At 38.4% G+C, this 20,302-nt stretch overlaps 1 protein-coding gene across 1 annotated transcript in view; it reads right to left on the bottom strand.

Annotated features, from left to right (window-relative positions):
- The window catches only part of AK5 (adenylate kinase 5), a gene marked incomplete at both ends in the record, with an annotated part of 92,362 nt that extends 82,024 nt beyond the window's left edge, over window positions 1-10,338 (bottom strand). The window contains 5 exons of the mRNA XM_080624271.1: window positions 946-1,059; window positions 1,180-1,349; window positions 7,181-7,348; window positions 8,330-8,516; window positions 10,279-10,338. Of these exons, the coding sequence (XP_080480397.1) occupies window positions 946-1,059; window positions 1,180-1,349; window positions 7,181-7,348; window positions 8,330-8,516; window positions 10,279-10,338 (699 nt within the window). The remainder of the gene's footprint in view (window positions 1-945; window positions 1,060-1,179; window positions 1,350-7,180; window positions 7,349-8,329; window positions 8,517-10,278) is intronic.
- Window positions 10,339-20,302: the final 9,964 nt, after the last annotated feature.

Here is a 20,302-nt window from a genome sequence, read left to right as displayed (position 1 = left end):
TTAGTCTTCTATATTTTGCCCAGAACAACACCTTATAAAAGCACGCTAATGAAATGCCGTGTTGGCTGGTTTGTTTTGTTATTTCTGTCTTGGCAATGTCACTGGGAACTCAAAGAACAGAAATGGTAGTACACCAGAATTTGTGAAGGACTTTGAGACTCTCTGCATGAGGCACTCTAAAAATTCAGCACTGAAACCACAACCTTTACTTGTGACCATAACTGTTAACAGTGTTTGATCAGAAAATGACATAAGCTGTTTGTTTTTCCACTGAATTTAAGTATTTTTAGATTAGTTTAAAATACACGCATGAAAACAACATGTGAGTAGAACTTGGGAATACAGTTTTAGCTGACTAAACCTTAGAATTGTAGCTTACAGTTACCAAAATGATCTGAATTTCTAAGAAAAGAGCATCATTTCTAGTTCATAAAAATTTGCAGAACGTAGGCAGTTTTAACCCTTATTTTATTCTAGTCTTTCCAATGCACTGTAATAAACTTGAGATTAAAAGCGTTGTGAAGATATACATTAAGTATGTTTCTCTCAATGTAGATTAAATTGACAAATAGATATGGAAATATAATGTCTTTTTCCTTTCTAAATCACTAAGATACAAAAAATAGGAACTGTTAGACTTGATGTTACTTTCTTCTTCATCTTGAGAGGGGATTTTCATAGCTGAGACAAGAGGCTTGGATTATTGGTTATTTTATCACATTACCTTTTTACAAAATATTCTGCCTTTAGCCAGGACATAATATAACATAAACCAAAAGAATAATGTTTTGTCAACCTATAATTATGAACTTGCAGGGAGTTAAAGAGCAATACTCAGAAATAACATCTAGCCTTTCTTGGAGTCTGACTGTGACTGATGACTTCGAGAAACTTAAGTGTTCTAAAGTTATGTAAGTTATTTTAAAAATAAAAACAATCTCTTACTTGGTCCTCAAAGGAGATTGCCTGGGCAACATCTCTTGGAAATCCATCGATCACTATACCCTCTTCATCAGGGATCTGCATTAATCTCTGCTTTATCTCAGTTATGGTTGTTTCCTTACACAGAGAAAAGAAGTTATTTATTTCATATTGTAAAGGAGGCTTTCTTGATGGTGCACATTAATACAGCACGTACAAATCTTTCAAAAGTAAACATTAACACAGGATACGCTGTACCTGAGGGGCCAGTTCTCCAGTAGTAATTATTTTGGCAATTAGACTCCATTTTCTATTGCTGCTTGTGCTGTGTATCTTCTTCCTTAACAATTCACCAACTGATATGTAGTTAAATCCATAATGTTCTGCTATTTTCAAACTCTGCGTTCCTTTACCACTTCCTGGGCCACCTATTGTTAATTACAAGCAAAACATTAAATTAACCTTTCATCTGAAGTACCCAATCATATGTGAAATCTTTGTTATCACCAATTTTCCAACCATTATTAGAGCAAATCTCGCAGTTGCATGACTTGTTACCAGCCATAAGGAAAGGGTCTCATCCACCTGACTGTAAAGGTAACAGTTTGCAAAATGAAGTAAAAAAAGGAATACAAATCTACTTGTGAATTAAAACCAAACACACTCTTTTAGACCTGACCTCATTCTAAAGCTGCTCCTGGAAAGGAATTTTTCTTGATTTGTAGTAGAGGAACAGACAATGAACTGGTCCCTTCTTGACCTCTGTGAATTCAAAGACAGCCAGATAGTCTGAAGTGTATTCATGTCAGTAAGAATCATACTTGATCAAATGAGACAATTAAATCAATGGACTAGCCATGAAACGGAACTGATAAAATCTGCTCCTAAATATGCTTGCATGAGTTTCTGAGGTTTTCTAATTTTAAAATACAGAAAAATATTAAATAATCAGCTGAGATGTTTCCATAGTGATTTGGTACAAAGACTTTTATTGAACTACGCATACTTCTGGTATTGATGCTTGAAGCTCTGATAGAGAAGCAATCTGTTAGGTTCAGCTTGCTGGACAACTTGAATAAAGAGACCCTTCAGTATAGCACAGGAAGAGTAGGTACTGAAACCACAGAAAACAGCTACATTACATAGTGAGAAATGTTGAAGCAAAGGTCAGCTGGACAGCATAATCAAGAATGCATGTAAAAAAAAAATCAGACACTATGTCTGAACTAAAAGGACACACTATGATGTGAAGAACAGAGAAACTGTAATGCAGGATGTAAAACCAGGAGATTGTTTTGATTAAAGGAAATGCTTATATATAGACAAGCGTGTCACTGAATAGCAAAACGAAGCAAATGTTTTTATACTAATTCCCAACACTAGTAGCTGTATTTTGGGGCATCGTGTGTAAGAACATTGAATTTTATTTCAACAGCCAAAGACTTAAAATTTATTAAAAATACCAATTTTCTATGAACTCTAAAAAATACAACAATGTAATGAAAGTAAATATGAATCCAACGAGCTTCTTGTTAGTAATCATATTCTTTCTTATATTATCTATTATTCCCATAAACAGCTTTTAGGCATTTATATAATGAGTATATATTTGACTGCAGGACAAGCTTTGCAGTATTTCTTCATAATATGTTTGTGACACTCTGTGTAACCAGATTCAAACCTGTGCCCCAATACTACATGTCAGAGAGCTTTCAGTGTTACCAGTAGTCACTAGGAACTCTTCTGTATCCCGCTGCTGTGATGGTAGCTCTCCATCTGGTCTTTGTAACTCAGATCAGGACCCACTTAAAGAGAATGTGCAGGGAAACCTGTGTGTTCTTACGGTGTTCCCATACCCTGCCCACACTTTAGTTATACCCTTTGGAAAAAAAGGTTTTAGCATTACCTAATTAGTTTAAATACTGCTTAAATCAAGCCAGGTTAAGATAAATGCAAATATAAGCATTTATTTGGAACAACCAGCTAATCAATACAGCTACAGATGTTCTTAAAACACACAAGCAGAGAAATGAAAAACTGTATCTTATTTCTGTACAGTAAAATTACAACTGAAAAATATTTTCCCCTCATTCACTTCACTTGCTGTTTCTCTTCTGAAAGGCATCTGCTTTCTCTCTTCTTTCAGCAGATTATGTCACGTTTTACAGCTAATCTTGCATTTCAATTATTCCAGGTGTTCTAGATGGGCTTAGTTTTTCCAGTTTGAACTCTTTCTTTCATAGACTGTTTAGCTATCCTCTTCGTTAGACTAAAGGATGTTTCCCCTTTGCAGATATGCAAGCATCTGATATACCAGGAATAATTTCCTCCACTTAAGTGGCCACAAAGCAATTCTGCTTCGGCTCTCCCCGCTCCCTCTAATGGCATGCTCAGCCTTCTCCATGACAAATGCATTTCACCAAACCCCACATTGTATTTCATCCCTGTATGACAAATGTTCAAACGAGATAATTCCATGTAGCAGGTTTGGAGTAACTGATTTCCAATGTCTTTTTTTCTCACATGGAGGAAAACAACAGCACTAAAGGTGCAGCTAATTGTTTGATGATTGCTGTCAGTTTGTATGGAGCAAATTTTTCCAGGTGAATGAAAAGGATTATTACTCCTTACTGGAATTCACTCTGTTGTAAAGATTTCCAAAAGCAACCCCCTCTCTGTACAAAGCCACATATTGCAATCTAATGAGCATAACACACAAATAATGTATCTTACATATGTGTGTGTTTATACATATGTGTACCGTTTATTACTATAAATTTAAGCAGCTTTATTTGCTGGCAATAGGCCTAGCTACTGGAGAAAAGGGGCAGTTGGTTGCAACTGTACTTCAGAGCAAAGGGTTTGTAAAACATACTGGAGCCAATGCTGTGTATAATCCCTACAGATACAGACATTCTAAGGAAGGAAATTCAGTTTACTTCCCCAGAGATTCAAGACGCATTTGAAACAGACTGTGTTGCATCCCAGAAAATAAAGATGCAAAATATATATAGGTAATGTAGAAAATTAGAAACAGAAAATTTGGCAACAAGGAAAATAGTATCTGCATTCCAATAGCGATACAAAAGATGCCAGAAAAACCATTACTGTTACTTGAAAAAACATCAGTCTCTGTAAAACCATAAAATAGCTGAAAAAAACTTTTTGAAACCAAGTAGACAGACTTCACACTCCTGTTAGGGAGAGCTTTGCTTTGCCATTAAAGAGAAGCTAAGAAAAAAGCGTAGTCTGGCACTTCGAATTTCAAGCAGAAAAAACTAATAAAGTATTCGCTTTAATGTTCACAAACTTCTCACACATTTTGGTTTTCTAATCCAAAAATATCTCTCTATGGATAATCCCTAAGTGCAATTATCCATTTACAAGATAAGGGGAAACATTCAGGTAATAAAATAAGAGAAAAGTGATAGGACAAAATTACTTCCTACAGCAAATCTCTGTAATTTATTGAACTATGTATCCATTCCTGACTGTTCAATAAATCATACTGAAAAACTGTTTACAAAAAATCACTTTTGTTTTTCATTCTTTTAACTTAGTCTGTGATTATATACATTATTCAAGAAAAGCGTGATGATTTTACATATTTCTTAGAAGATGTCTAGACTAGCGAACATTGGCAGCATCTAAAATTATGTTTTCTAACTGGTTTCAAGTGCTGATTTGTAGGCCCCAAAAGTTTTACTAAAGCAGTTGTTTTAATCTAGTTCTGTAAACGGATTTAAACCAACTGGCCAGCCGCTGGCTGACAGAGCCATCTTTGATCTATCCTTTAAACTTTGATTGTAAAGGAAAATATATTCTTTTAATATTCACTGATATTTTCTTATTAAATGCGGTTTAAAAACATACTGAACCACGGAGTTAATGCCACGAGGTAATTAATTTTTTAAGATCTTTGTATTCAGGCTGTATCAATTGTAAAAAAATGTTTGTCAAAATCTGCTAGGAAACACATTTGTAAACACAATTTAGTTTTCTGGTGTTATAATGCCTTAGAAACTTAATTTCCCAGCGATTCAGATGTGTGCCATCCTGGCTGGTTTCATCTGGTTTTCCTAAAATCCAGTCACATACTCACCTTGCAGTTTTACAGCTTTATATTTCACCAGAAGGCTTTTCTGCTAGCACAGTCAAAGCACCCAACCCCCCCCCCCCCAACCTTTATAAGTGAGTTCTCTTTTGCCTTGGAGCTATCTGGTTCATTATAAGAATGATAGATTTCACAAAGCAAAGTTGTAAAAACCTTTATGGAAGTATTAAAAAGATCTTGGGCTAATGCATTATTAAAGAAAAGTTCACCTAATGTGCAAAGCAGAAGACAGGCGTTTAACTTTATTTCAGTCCCCAACAATGAATGGGACCAGTACCATCTGAGCTAGGCAGTATGATTAGTTATCACTAGTTAGACATAAAAACCTTGCGTAACTGAAGTTTTCACTGTCATCTTCTGCAAACTGAAAGATACACATCACTTCTTTTTGTGTAGAATATTTGTCTCTTGAAATTAATAGCGCACTTTTTTCATTTTCTCCCTTTCATTCAGTATATTATTATTCTTTGAATAACTAGTTGAATTTGGGAGCAATTTTCTTGATACTGTGCGAAATTGGACAATAGCTGTTAAGCTACATATAGTATTGTGTTTCTAACAGATCACACTATAATAGAGAGACTCAGAGAAACTCATTTGTAAAACAAATTTGAAATAGACTTTGTAGACCGTTTATACCATTCCCTATATAAATGGGGGAAGAAAAGCTATGTAAAATCCATAGTCTGTTCGCTGTATGCTGGCATTCAAGGATTTAATTTCAAATACCCCTGCACTCAGTTCCAGGGTTGAAAGCCAATCTCTCTTTATCTCACCTAGATCAAACCTTCATTCATCACTCTACTGCAACACAGCTATATAGATTTCAATGCCTTAAGAGCCTTCTGTGGTCACTGAAAAGGAGCCAGTTTTTCTCCTTTATGAAAGGAAGGCTAGCTAATTAATTAAGATAAAAGAAAGGCATGTGTTACTTCTCCACCTACTGCAGGCTTTATAGGTCAAAGGTGCATGGAGAGGTTTGCATGTTGAGATTTGTAATTCTGAAACAAAAGTTTAACAAAATTGAAATACCTAAGCAATTCTTTTTGCATACCTGAAATACCTAGAAAACTGCCTGCTTTTCTGTTTTCACTATATTGCAATATCACATTTCTAAGAACTGCTGCATGCAGAGCCTATTCTCTTTTACTATTCTACATACTATTCTCTGTTATGGAAGCAGTATCTCTCTTTGATATGTATAAGGCTTTATAGACTAAAAATGTGATTCTCCATCACCTGACACCTCTGCTGTATTTATTTAAATAGGCCAGAGAATCAGGGAATTAGGCCTGGTGATAAAATTTCAAAACGCAACTATGCCCGATGACAAGGAAACTGATTCAGAAAGCTTAAATTCAGAAAAGAATAAAATGTTGATTTAGACTTACACTGCAGCTATTTCTTAATAAAAACAGTATACCTGTCTGAGGCTGAAAAATACCAGTTGCTTAGGAAGGACACTGAACAGCACACAAGAGGGAACTTGCGGAAAGAGCACAGTTACCTAATGCTAACTGATGGCTCACTGACCATGAAGTTAGCACAGGATTCATTTGCCAAACAGATGTAGGGGTTAATTTATCAATGCAATGGACTAGTGACCACATATGTCCACTCCAACTGGGCATACATGAGTTCTCAAGGTTCTAAGTACAGAGGTCAACAGCTCCCTATCACCTTTTTGAGCTGGCTTATCCAGTATTTTTAAATACGCTTTTTTGTGAGCCGGTTTGAGTACAACTACAATTGTGGTTTAGTTCAGATCTGGATCACACTCTGGAGGAGCACTTCGGTTCACATGGTAGAGCTGTCTTGAAATGCATGGGCTGGGTTTGTTTTAGTTTAAATCTAACTGGCAGATGTGCTCCATAAGCAAACCATGAGCTCTCCAGCTGCTGATAGGCAGTTTACAGAACATGACCACAGGTGCTCACTGTAACCTAAAATGCCTACAGCTGGGATGCTATATCCTCAGCACTAACAATTTCACTTCCTGACACACTCCAATCAGACTGCACCATTCGCTACTGAAGATGGAAAAATTGTATGTGAATACATAGAGGCATTCAGTGTACTTGCAGCACAAATAAAAAGGCAAAGTAACAAAGATATAATCTTGTCAAACCGACTCTGCCTTCATACCTATGACAAGGATAATTTTTGGCCGAGGTCTTGCAGGATCAAATACATCGTACTCCTCAATTAGCTCAGCAGTTTCAGAGAGGTCGGTGTCACTCTCTATGGAAAACTGTTGGATTGGAGGGAGACGGTCATACCGTCGGTACGGGAAGTTCGAATTATCAGGCATCACTGTAAAACAATAAGATAAACAGGGAATTGTGTGGAAATACACAGAAAACTCAAAATCTGTTGTGCACACAGATCTAAATAAGTATAATAAACATAAATATCTCATAATTTTACAATGTGCTTGCTTTTACTGTAGTAAATATCCCTTGCCTCTATTTAGCTGATTTATTACACTGGAAGCACTAGAAGCCAGTTTTATTTGGTGTTTCTTTACGAGTACATAAGCTTTTCTGTGGAGATCTGCCCGTAGCACCCCAAGTTCAGCAGTGGCTTCTGAGAAGAAAAGCCTTGTATTGGGCCAATAACCTGTACTACTAAGCTGAACTCTTCTGGTGATACATGTTGTGCAGAGAGATAGAGACAGTATTCTTGCTAATTATTTTAATGAAATGCTGGATGGCAAAGAAGAATAACTATGGCAACTGAGAGATGAGCTAATTACGCTTTGTTAACATTACAAATAAAATAATTACAGGTAGTGGTACAGCATTTGCTTCAATTTTCTGAGATGCACCTTTTTCTATGAGTTTATCATTTACACTGTACTTAGTAAATTAGCACATAGCTCCCATATAAACTAGAAAAACAACCTAGTGTAACTGCATTGAAGCTAGTACGTACATCATCAATGAGAACCAACTAAAAATATAAGCCAAGTGCACTGAGTCAACTTTACCCCTATCTTTGCAAATGTTTTAGGGAGGATACGAGAAATCTCTCCACTACTGTGCTAAACATTCACACTGTAAAACCTGTAATTAGGCTGCAAAAGATCACAATTTCCTCTCCTGCATAGCATCCATTATGGAGGAAAAAAGCAAACACCACAACTCAAGGAAACAGAATCCTTGAATCCTTTGCCTAAGGAAAATCAGAATGAAGCATGATCTGGTATGGAAGCAAGTATAAAATAATTCAGTAGTGGATGTAAAACCACCCACAGTGCAAGAAATACAATCATTTTTATATTTAACACATTACCATTTCTGAAAAAAGACCTCCTGGGTTGTCCTCCATTGAGTGGAGGGAGGGTCTTCTTTTCTGGGCTGACAAAAGTGTCCCATTTCACTTTTTCTGGCCCTCCAAGCTCCTTCACTTTCTGCAAACAGCTTTCCAAATATTCAATTGGGTCATCGGGTTTGTAACACATTAATCCATTCAACAGGCTCTGCAACGTAAGATCAGAAATACACACTATAACAATAGGTGCCAGGAAAAAACAAGCACTTTGAATTTACACAGAGAAACGCCATATTCCTCGTACATTCAGACTCTCCATTTCAAGCAAATGTGTGAGAGTGAGGCCTGTTAGTTTGGTTTGGTTTGCCAATGTCACAAAAATGATTCAGACAGGAAGTTCGCACCTATGTTTTTATATTTGCCTCTTTACACTGTGATAAAACCTGAAAATAGTAAAAAGTTCCCTACATTTCTCTTAGAACTATACACCTGGCAAATCTACACATTGGCAATGCACAAGCCAGCCTCAAAAGTTACATACTCTGCGTAGCCTACTACGCCACTAGAATGTATCTTTTCCTTAAAGACCTGTGCACCCACTGTAAGTATCTTATCTGTATTCTTGAGTCAACACTTAAATAATCAAAAATCAAGAGAAATACTCAAATTTCATCTTGATCAGTCTTGGGGGAAAAACCCCAACCCTAAAGTTCATAGGTGCTGCCAGATTTAATTGACAAGAAATTCCCAGCCACTAAAACACCCCTGCCTATGTTATGAATTCTGCACTAGTCACACCTATGACCATTATTTGGAGTGTGAAAGAAGGAAGGAATGTCAGGCCCTGCTCTGACGCACTGTAATTGATTTTTCTTGACAAAGTGATACATAAGTCATCATCTCACCTCTCCACAAGACAACTGCATCTAACCTCTTAACAATGTCTTTCAGGGTGACTTCTGTTCCTTTGCGCTATTACTAAATTTTGTGCAAATAAACTTGAGGGTCACAGTTGGCATTAGAATAAATAGCTCCAGTTCAGGATTTCCTCAGTCCCTTGTTATCTACACTTTATACAGTACTTATTACTTACACACATTTAAATTTATAAAATAGGATGTCATTCCTATGCATCTCTGCCCTTACTATACTACTTAACCGATGGCAGCAACTACCCATGTATTTCTGCAGATGTGCACTGATTTTTAAAGACTGCTAGCTCGAGCGTTAAGCCTCTACAGAAAACCAGTTCTGTCTGCATCTCGCGTGAAACCATTCACATTCTAAACACTGTAGTAAAACATTAGCATGGTGCATGTCCTGTAATTTTCAAATACATAAAAAGATGTCTAGCTTTAGAACAGAGCAGGGAAAACACGTAAGCGTCTCTGTGTGTGTGTTTTACATAGATGGGAGGATGTCTGCTTAGGAACAAAATAAATCAACACTGCACAGAGAAGTAATTATCAACCATGAGCAGCAGGTAACTTGTCGGAAGCCAGACCAACCCGCACTGAACAGTTGTGCGGTTTTTTTCTTCCTCCAGACCCATGAAAATCTGCAGAAAACCTGGAAGACGCCCCCCGCCCGCATTCGTCGGCGGTCCTTTGCTCTGCGGACACACAAGTTCTCTGCCTCCCCGGGCTCTGGAGGAGGGCAGACCGCAGCGACGCGTCGGGTGCGGCCGCCCGGCTCCCCATGAGACCGACGGAAGCTCCGTGCAGCAGGCAGGGAGCAGCCGCTCCCCGCCGGCTCCACGGCCGTAGCCCCCACCACGGGATCCGCGCTCCCCTGGCAGCGCCCCTCGGCCCTCCGCGGCGCGGTTAATCGCGCAAGGTACGCGCGCCCCAGCCCTGGCTCCTCCGTCCTTCCAGCCACCTTCAACCCGCGGCCCGCCGCGGAGTCCCAGCGCGGAGCACCCCCCCGACGGGGCGAAAGATGCTCCCCCCTCACCCCGCCGCCTCGCCTACCTCGAAAAGCTGCGGGATCTCCCTGCGGGCCAGATACTCCTTCGCCTCCCCGGCGCTCATACCGCCGGCCGGGCACGCGGGAGGTCGGCGGGGCGCGGGTGGGCAGCGCCGAGCCCCGGCACGGCGCGGAGGTGCAATGCGGGAGCCTCGGCAAGGCTTCCGCGGGCGGGCGAGCCGGGGCGGGGAGAGGAGGGAGGCACAGGCTGCCCGCCTCCCCGTCCCCGCTGCACGGAGGGAGACGGAGCGCGTTTTCTCCCCGCGGGAAGCAAGAGCGTGCGCAGGCTGCCGGGGAAAGTTTCAGGGTGTGCCGGAGGTTGGAGGGCCGAGCCTGGCTGCGAGGCGCGGGCAGGGTGCCGCGGAACAGAGCGGCCAACCCCCGGGAGGCACCGGCTGCCTCTGATGCCCTGAAACGCGCCCCGCACGCTGGGAGTGTGTGGCAGCACTGCGGAGAGGGCTGGGCACGGGCGTAGTGCTGGGAAGGTGGTGGAAGCTTCACCGGTTACAGAGGTCTCTGCCCTTGGCATCGTTTTTTGGCGTTTGGAAGAGTGAGGCATTTTGTATGCTTTGGACTGGTAAAAGGCCATGAGCTATGATCACCCCTGATCTATGATCTGTGATCACTGGGTCACAGGATGACACCTGGAGACATCTCTGGTCCAACCTTCTGTGCACAGGGAAGTTCTTGAGGTCAGAGTAGGTTGCTCAGAGCTTTATCTAGTCTCATCTTGCAGAACCTCCAAGGATGGAGACTGCATCTGGATGGACTCTGGACAACCCACGCTTGGCTGGCTTTTTGGTGAAAAAGGGTTTTCTTATATTCATTTAGCATTGCCCTTGTCTCAATTAGCCTCTTGCCCACCATTGCACCGTTGTGAAGAGTTTTGCTCCATCTCCATAATACCTTTCATAAGCTTTAGAGAGCTGCTCTCATTGCCACAGCCGGAACAAGCCCAGTTTCCTCAACCTCTCTGCAAGGGCAAGTGCTCTCATCCCTGACCATCTTCGTGGCTATCCACTCAACTCACTCCAGTTCATTAACATCTCTCTTTCACTGGGAATCCCCAAATGGGATGTCTTAGCCTAGGTGTGCTCTGCAAGAGTGCTAAATAGGGGTAGCTTCTGTGATACTTCGTAGCATACTGGAAGCCTAAGTAATTTGTTCAGTTGCTTAATTGTCCTATATCAAGTCTGATCATAGAATAGTATGGTTTGGTTTGGAAGGGACCTTAAAGATCACCTAGTTCCAACCCCTCTGCTGTGAGCAGGGACACCTTCCACTAGACCGGGTTGCTCCAAGCCCCGTCCAGCCTGGCCTTGATGGGGCAGCTACAGCTTCTTTGGGCAATCTGTGCCAGTGTCTCACCACCCTCATAGTGAGGGTATTTTTCCCCCTAATATCTAATATAAATCTCCCCTCTTGATGTTCCAATTAGATTTTAATTTTGTTGAGCATCTTTTCTAACACAACATCCATCTCATTTCACTGATGCATGCCCTAACAGAAATAGGTTACGTAAGTGCAAGCATATGAACAACAGTGAGCAACTGCTTCCCACATCTCGGTATTTTTTGGACATAGGATAGGTCTTCTCAGGAGTCTTTTAAGAAGCTTCTCCCCCTTGTATGTGAATTGTGAGTCAATATCAGTTGGCAAGTTTTTCTCAGCTTCAGCCATGTACCTTGTTTTGCTGCTTCTGTAACTAAACTGCCCTCTTTTTGACTCTGCTCTGTCTCCAGCTTTTTATGTAGACCCTGTCCTTTCTACTGGAGAGGCTTCCAGTCCTTGTTCATGCCCCGAACTGCTAAATGCTGCCCCAGGGGCAGTCCCATCATATGACAAATCGGACTGGAGGGTTTTCCAAGTCATCCAGTTACTCCCAGCAGCCTCCACTCAAAGGGCAGCCACTGACACCCTTTTGTAGCAGCCCCACTGATGGATGGCCCACTCTCCAATTCACCTAGAGTATCTCTGGAAAGCAGTTTGGATTAGGCAGCTTAAGATCCTTTCCAGCCTCACTTTTTATGAATCCATTGGTGTCCACTTAGGGAAGCTGCAGTAATGTCTCCTTGAACTGGCCCTGCTCTTATGTTTAAGGCTGACTTTAGTTTTCACTGGAGAGTTTAGCCAGCATTCATCTGCAGTCTTTCTCATCCTCCTATGAACTCTGGATGTGGCTTTAACTCTACTTTCCCTTTCTAAGATTTTAATACATCCAAATGTAAATTCATTGAAGAGCACAGTATCTTAACTTTGATTGAGTAAAAAATAGATCAGTCTCTAATGTCCTAATCAAAAGATACAAGATAAAATTGCTTTTAAAAGACTTTAAATGAAGCTTGACAAGAGGAAGACTGAATTAAATAGATATTTTCTTAAAATAAGATCTTTCCTTAGGAAGACTAATGGAGGATGCCACTCTATTTAGGAAGACAGAGCCATGGGTTTGGCATTTTGTGGGTTTATTTTTTTCTTTTTTTTTTGATTTTGTAAAATAAAATATCAGCTGTATTATTACTGACTCAGCCAAATTGTATTTACAGGCTTTCGGCATATATATTTTTATATATTCAGCACTTAGGGGTAAATTAGTAGCTCATCCAATGTCCTGGATTGATAGGGAAAAATATTCCCTTTTACACGCTTCCAATGGCATCTTCCCTAGGAATGTGAAAATATTTTGTGTAAAGTCTTGTCTGATATGTTTGGTTTTTCCTGCAGGCTCTCAGGCATTTTGCTCAGTCAGATAACACTAACAGAAAATACAAATTCTGACTGTTCTGCTATGAAACTGTTCTCATTATGCACATTTAAATTATTGTTTCAAAAAAAGAGTGATTTTGAGCTCATGTGATTTTTGTTGCACAAAATCAAAATCTATGTTGCAGAAATTACCGCCTCAGAAAAAAGATGGCCATTTAGGAAATCTGTCAGAATGAATGTATAAAGTGTATCTGGAAAGGATATTTTTTTTTGATCTAATAATATGGTATTTCCTTCTGGAAGTAATTTTTTATGAGTTTGCCTTTGGCAAAATCCCTGTATTGAAACAGGGTCACAGGTGGATGCTTCTCAAAGGCTCGGAAGAACATCAGCAGCAAAGGATTGAGAATATATTAAGTTGGCATGCAAAGTGGGTTATTTGCCATACTTATTTCAAGTATGTAGGTAAGGTAAAGGCAGCTGTTAGAAGGTTAGCTGGTTGTCATTTAACAGTATCTCATCAAGATGGAAATGAAGTAGTTTTATTGCTCTGGAAAATAACACAGGATGCAAAAAAAAGTCCACATAAATGCGAACATGGAATTGAACTCCAGAGCAGTGCCCATTCCTGAAGGTACAGCAGCTCTTCATGGTTCTGCGGTGAGACTGAAGGATCAGTTTGGTTGTACTTCTACCACTTCCTATCTCTTCTGGTGAAGAAGCTACAGTTGCAAGAACAAAAATTTGCAATCAAAATGATAACATTTCTGGAAACTCATCTTGAAAATTTTTTATGGATCCTGTACCACTAAGTTGGTTCCATTCTCATTCTTGTTTGTGCCTCTAGTGACTACATGAAGCTGAACTAATAGGAAATCAGTATGGGACCAGCTGGAACATGCTGTTCTGGGCCTTCTCTTCTTGGTTAAACCAATTACCTAACACCCATAGCCTCCCATCAAAGCTAATTAGGTTCTATGTTTTCAAAAATCACTTCAGAATCCCCCAGTATTTTATGAGTATTCTAGTTTTTTGTCTAGTGCCTGCTCAAGCACTAGTGGCTGGCATTTTTCACACAAGCTGCTACTCTGCTAGACTCCTTCATTAAATCAGAACCGATGCCCTTGGATTGATGTGCTTTCACAGGCTGGTGCAAAGTACATGAACAGTTTGAGTTTGTAGATTCTGTAACAAAAACTATTACCTGTAGCCTTTTTAATAGAATATGCTGAATTACATGCTTCTTATGCAGAAATAATATGCATTTTAGTGTAAATGCAGAACTTATTTGCAGCCCTGTATTTTGCCTAGCGTGGTAGAAATTCAGCCAAGACTGCTGAAATGATGTTTTCATTTGAATGAGAAACCTGTTTCTGAACTCTTTTGCTACAGTGCTGTTAATGCTTTTTTGTTTAAGCTGCTGTTTACCTCTTCCCTTCTGAAACTTTTTTTTTTTCTACTCATATCTACACGTTACTGAAGTGAATTAAATCACTAATTGGAAGGCAGTGAAAACTCTACCAAAAAAATCTGTTCTCTGGATCTGATTTTCACTGAGTACCACAACTGCCACTTGATGTAACTTTTGAGGACACCAGGATGAATAAAACCTGGGATGGGATAAATTGTGCCGTTTGAAAGTTTGAGAATGAAATGTTGATTTACATTTCAATAAAAGGAAAAAAAAGATATTAAAAAAATGCCATAATCAAGTCACTGTTAAGCTTTGTTTTGATAAACTAAATAGCTGTAGCTTTTACTTTCCAATTACAGTGTAATCATTCTTGTGACCCTTCCCTGAACAATTTCCAATTTATCAACAGGCATTTTAAGCAAAGGCATTAACCAGGACACACTGTTCCAGAAATGGTCACACCAGTGCCAGGTACTGATGTGATTGAGCTGGTGTATAACATCCTCATAGTCCTCATTTTGTTGTTTTCACGCTGACAGACTGAGTTTGTGGTGATGGTGCTCACCTTTAGCTGGTTATCTAGCAGACTTCCAGCAGCTCTGCTTTCCACTCTGTTTTCTCACATAGATTCCTCCACTCTAGGATCAACACCTGCTTTTTATTCCTTGATGTATGACTTCGCTTGCAGCCAATTTACCAAGAAAGCAGCATGCTCAGTAGCAATGAGCTGTCCCCTTTGTGAGTTGCCACTTCCCTAGTCTTTGTTCTCTGCCATTGGTACCAGTGATTTTCTTTCTTTTTTTTTTAATCAATAGAACTGCTCCTAAGGGACCAAAACCCAGTATTTCCCATTTACACTTCATTTTTGAGACCACTGAATCATGAAATATATGTGCATTAATTTTGATTTACTCAGCTTTCCTAAACGAAATATCCTGCAGCACTAAATAGATACCACCAGAACAGCACTTTTTAATTCATCAGCCAAAACAAACCTTCTTGAACTATCTGTGAATAGATGTGAGAGGATCATAGATTCAGAGAATGGGTTGGATCTATGCTCAAAAAAATAACATTGACTAAAATTAATTAAATTCCATATAAACTATATTCTGCTACATTCTTATCAGTTCTGGTTTTTTCACTAAGTTCCATCTTAGATGGACAGGCCCATAACTCCCTGTGCCATCACCCTTTTAAAATACTGGTCTAATATATTCCCAGAATGCAAATATTTCAAGGATTCTTACAGGCCTGGAATGTCCTTTCCAGCTGTTTTAAAAATCTGATACAACTTACCCAAATATGCAGATTTACTCAGTCCTTTTTAATGGCTACTATTTATAAAACTTACCTAACTACCTACTCGTAATGGAGAATGTTTAGTGTGAAGTGTCCCTGCCCATGGCAGGGGGGTTGGAACTAGATGATCTTAAGGTGTTTTCCAACCCTAACTATTCTATGATTCTATGAACTAGATGATCTTAAGGTCCTTTCCAACCCTAACTGTTCTATGATTCTATGATCATTATCCTATGGTATAATTGCATCACCTGATTATTTCTCTGTATACAGAACAGAAATATTTTGCGAAGTCATCCAATTACTTTTGTTATATCCATGCAAACATATTCCAGTAATATTATTAGAAACTTTTTCTTTCTTTTAGTCAGAAAAACAGCTCTTTTAACTGCTGTTCTGCCAGTCTGACCATTGGGGTTTATGTAATTTAATTTCCTCTCTCAATTTTTACAGTTCTTAAATGTCTCACATATATTCCTTACAGCTTCTAGTATTTGTTATAGATGTTTTTCTTATTCTCATGTATCTTTGTTTTCAAGGCAAATTGCTTTTTAATCAGTGCTATCTTCCTTTTTTTTTTTTCTTTTTGAGTCATAGGTTGTTAGTACATTGGCTGTTTTGTACCATTTCTCAAATAATTCCAAATTATCATGCTCATTTTTCCATTTAAATCTCTATTCTTGATCTGGCTTATAATAATTAGATATTATGAGGATATAGTACACGCATTATGTAACTTAATAAATTCAAAGTTACCACCACAGGAAATCCTTAAGCCTCTGAGAGATGAAAGACAGGAGATCCTGTGGAGGTTTTCCTTGTTTTTAACTCAGTCCCTAAGATGGCTGGTCACAACTGGTGAGAACACAGATGGGGGCTCACACAGACTTTGTAATCAATCCATTACAGCTTCTTGATGCTTTTTTGCTTTTATTTTTTGTCAATTAAAATGAAATATCCCACCCCGAAGTGTTACAGAAATTGCTTTTAGGAAGGATTATTTTATTTTCCTCAGTCACCATTTCTCAGTAACTGATTAATAAAAACCCCGAGTCATTTAATACTAAATTTTCAACAACTTAGAAATGCCGTGCTATTTTTTTCCAATAAAGTCTTAATTCCTTTGTCTTTTCATCCTAAGGATCCAACCACAGATTTTAAGGTTCTAATCTGTCTCCAAATAATACTGTCAATAAAGCAATTTCAGTTCATCTTGTTTACTCTTTATGAACAAAGGAAATGCGAGTTGCTGTAGGCAAAAAAAAAAAAAAAAAAGACAAAAACAACACAAAGAAACACAGTAGAATTCTGTTAATAAAATAGGCTTGAACTAAGTAATGACTTGTGGGTGGTGGTGGTGGGAACAGAAAAAGAATTCAAGCACAGCTATTAAACTTTGTCTTGGGAACACTATGGAGCCTAAGATCATTAAAAAGTATGAGTCTCTGCTACTTATCATTTGGGGTTTATTTCAGTACTATAATGGACAAGCACCTTGCGGCACTATTTCTATAACCTGTTATTCAGTCATACAGTGAAAATCTTCCCTACTTGAAAATCACCTTGATACAAAGCACAGCTCTTGAAAAGATAAGCCTCTTGATTTATTTATTGATTTTTTTTTTAAATAGTAAACTAAATTAATCGACAGTAATGCCAACTTCCCATATAAAGGGCTTAGAAGAGTCATATCATGATTTCAGGAATTGTTCACACTGAGAAACCTTCAACATGTTCTAGTACTTGTATCTTTACAGTGGCACAATACATTGTGATGTCAAGTTATGGGGAAAAAGGTGCAAGTTAGTTTGATGTGATTTTTTTTTTAACTGATGGTCAAGAAGGATTCTTGACTGGACTTTTTCCAAGTAGGGCTTGCAGGACATTTTAAAATACTGATTTTTGTCTCAGTGTACTCAAGAGAAGTCAATTTTGGTCAGGTTGTACGTGTATGCCAGAGAATAAAATTAAAATAAATAAATAAATAAGTAAAAATTCCTGTTCTGTGACATGGTAATTTTTTTTTGCTTTTTTATATTTAGGATTTACAATGGGTTAGTGTTGGTACTTGCTCTTGCTGACATCTATCATGGCAATAACTGGTGTTCTGGTTAAAGTTAAGAGTCACCTATTTCCATATTCAGTGTATATTCAGTATATTGCCACATAGCAGTAGCCATCAAAATCTCAGTCAGCAACTGGTGCTTGTTGTTTTGTTGCTAAATAACTTAGTTTCGTTTGGTTTTCATATTTCATAATGAAGTGGGAAATGACTGTCCAACCCCCTTTTCCATACTCATGAATGCTGTCACTTAGGCAGGTATTGGCTCACAACTCTGAATTCTCTTGTAAGGAACACATTTTTTTGTCAGGGAAGTATTAATTTTGATTGAGGTAAGTTGTTTGTCAGTGAGCTAAGGTTCTTGAACTCATCAGTTTAACTTTTTGTTCTTGGATCACAATGAATAGAATGCAATATATAATTAGATAAAAATCAGAATATAGAACAAGGGCAAGATAAAGAATCTGCATCTTAAGACACAATAAGATGAGTTGAGAGACAAGAGAGAAACTGGCAAATGTTTTAGTAATGAAAATGTTTTAATGTTAATTCAAAATTCATCCTGACTTTCTGCTGACATACAAGAACATTGCCTGAATTTAGTCACCAACTTCAGTGAATGCTTTCTTGACAGTATAACAAATGAGAATTGGATCAAACACCTGTTTTCAGTAGAAGATGACACCCTGCCAGATGGCTTATTAGCAAATACAACAGAACAGTTGATGAAACTGTCATATGATGGTTGAACTTGACCTCAGATTCAACAAAGCATGGGTTGAAAACTTTCGGCTAAATGGAAGAGTTTAGCCTGATACTGAATAGTTTTTAACATTTGAAATTACTAATAATCATCAGCACTTCTTGAATCATCAAGACATTTTTTTTCCTATCATGCTATCCAATAAAACTAAGTAGTTGTTCAGCTGCAGTGGTGAAGAGGAGCCTTGGCCTTGTCTCACTAGTAGCTCTTAAAAGATGCAGCAATTGTGTTCTGGAAAGAAAATAGACGCTGGCAGGGTGCTGGAGTCATGACCCAAGACAGGGTTCAGGAGAAGCTCACTAAGGACAGCTGTTTTCAGAACTCCTTACAAAGTTTTGCTCCTCTGTGAACTCACTGTCTCAAGAGGCAGGTTACTATAAAATGACACAGCTGTTCAAGGGACAAACTCTGCGACTGTGGCTTTCATATTTATTCATAAATGTTCAGAGAAAAAATAACCAAGCTAACTCTTGTGTATTTGGAAAAGTGAGTGATCACTTGCTTCAAATGTTTTTTCTTGTATATCCTGATCTTCATGGGTTCATGAAGCAAGGCTTGTCAGTATCTTTTAGTTCCTTTTTTCCAAGTTATCTCATAAAACCGGAATCACTAATATGATCCTTGCCCTGATTAAAAATTTGAAAGTATGGCTGTCTTGAAGTTTACAGTCTTAAAAATGTCTTTTGCAGCTTTCAGACTACACTGCAGCAGTGAGAAACCAAGATGTTAATAACTCTACCATGTGTTTGAATACTTTGATACACCAGAAATGAATTTGTTAGCAATAACACCAAGCAAGTTATTTTTTTTCTTACCTTTTTAAAAGTAATTCTGTATAAAAAATGGATCAGATTCAGGCATTTTTCTAGAGTCTTTACAGTAGTTTCTTTTGTTGCTATCTTATCGCTGAGTTGGTACTTTTGGGAGAGATTTGCATATTCAGAGATCTCTTAAATTATTTCTTTCTCTGCATTATGCAGTTACATCACCTCTGCACCAGTTTGGGACAGAATTTTTAAAATTAACCCATAGTGTAGCTGACATTTTATTGTTCTATAGAAGTTGATTGACAACAAATGCTATTCCACTGCATTTTCCTGGCTTTCTGCTGAAATTTTTTATTCCCTCAGCCTCTGGGCTAGGGAAAAGAGAATCATGACTTCTAGAGGTAGACTACAGTTTCCTAGCTGACTTTTTCTATGGAAACAGCATTACAAGCAATTTCTGAGAAAAAGATTGATTTTACCATTCAATATTACTAATACACACATAGAGACATACTCCCTTTCCAAAACAAATTTTTCATTTATGAATCTATGAAGATCTCCTCTGAGAGAGAAAACACATTTGATTTCTAGAATTCAGCACAGATAAATGGCCTAATGGATGAATTTATTTCACAAAAGGATTTAAAAACTAATATAGCAATTTCAGATCATCGTAACTAGATACAGAATTACTGTAGGAAATGGAAAATACGGCTTATACTGTACTGGTTTCTAGATGTGGATATAAGGCAGGAAAAATATGTTCAGCCTCCTTAATTTTAAACACTTTTAGAATCTCATGATAAAAATCTATCCATGGAAAAGAATCTGTATTAAAAATTCTTCTCATAACATGGTAATATATAACAATGAAAAAAATTTGAAATTGTTTTCCTTATCTTGCAGAAATATGCAGGCAAACAGAATCAAATGAAAGAGCAAAAATGACTATATAGTAGGAACACCCAAAATTTTTAATAGTGTTTGAAGTATCCTGGTTTCAAGATGATACGAA

This window comes from Psittacula echo (assembly GCF_963264785.1).
Source record: "Psittacula echo genome assembly, chromosome: 7".
NCBI lineage: Eukaryota > Metazoa > Chordata > Aves > Psittaciformes > Psittacidae > Psittacula > Psittacula echo.
The sequence above is the reverse complement of the archived record's forward strand: the minus strand, read 5'-3'. Positions and strand labels throughout refer to the sequence as shown.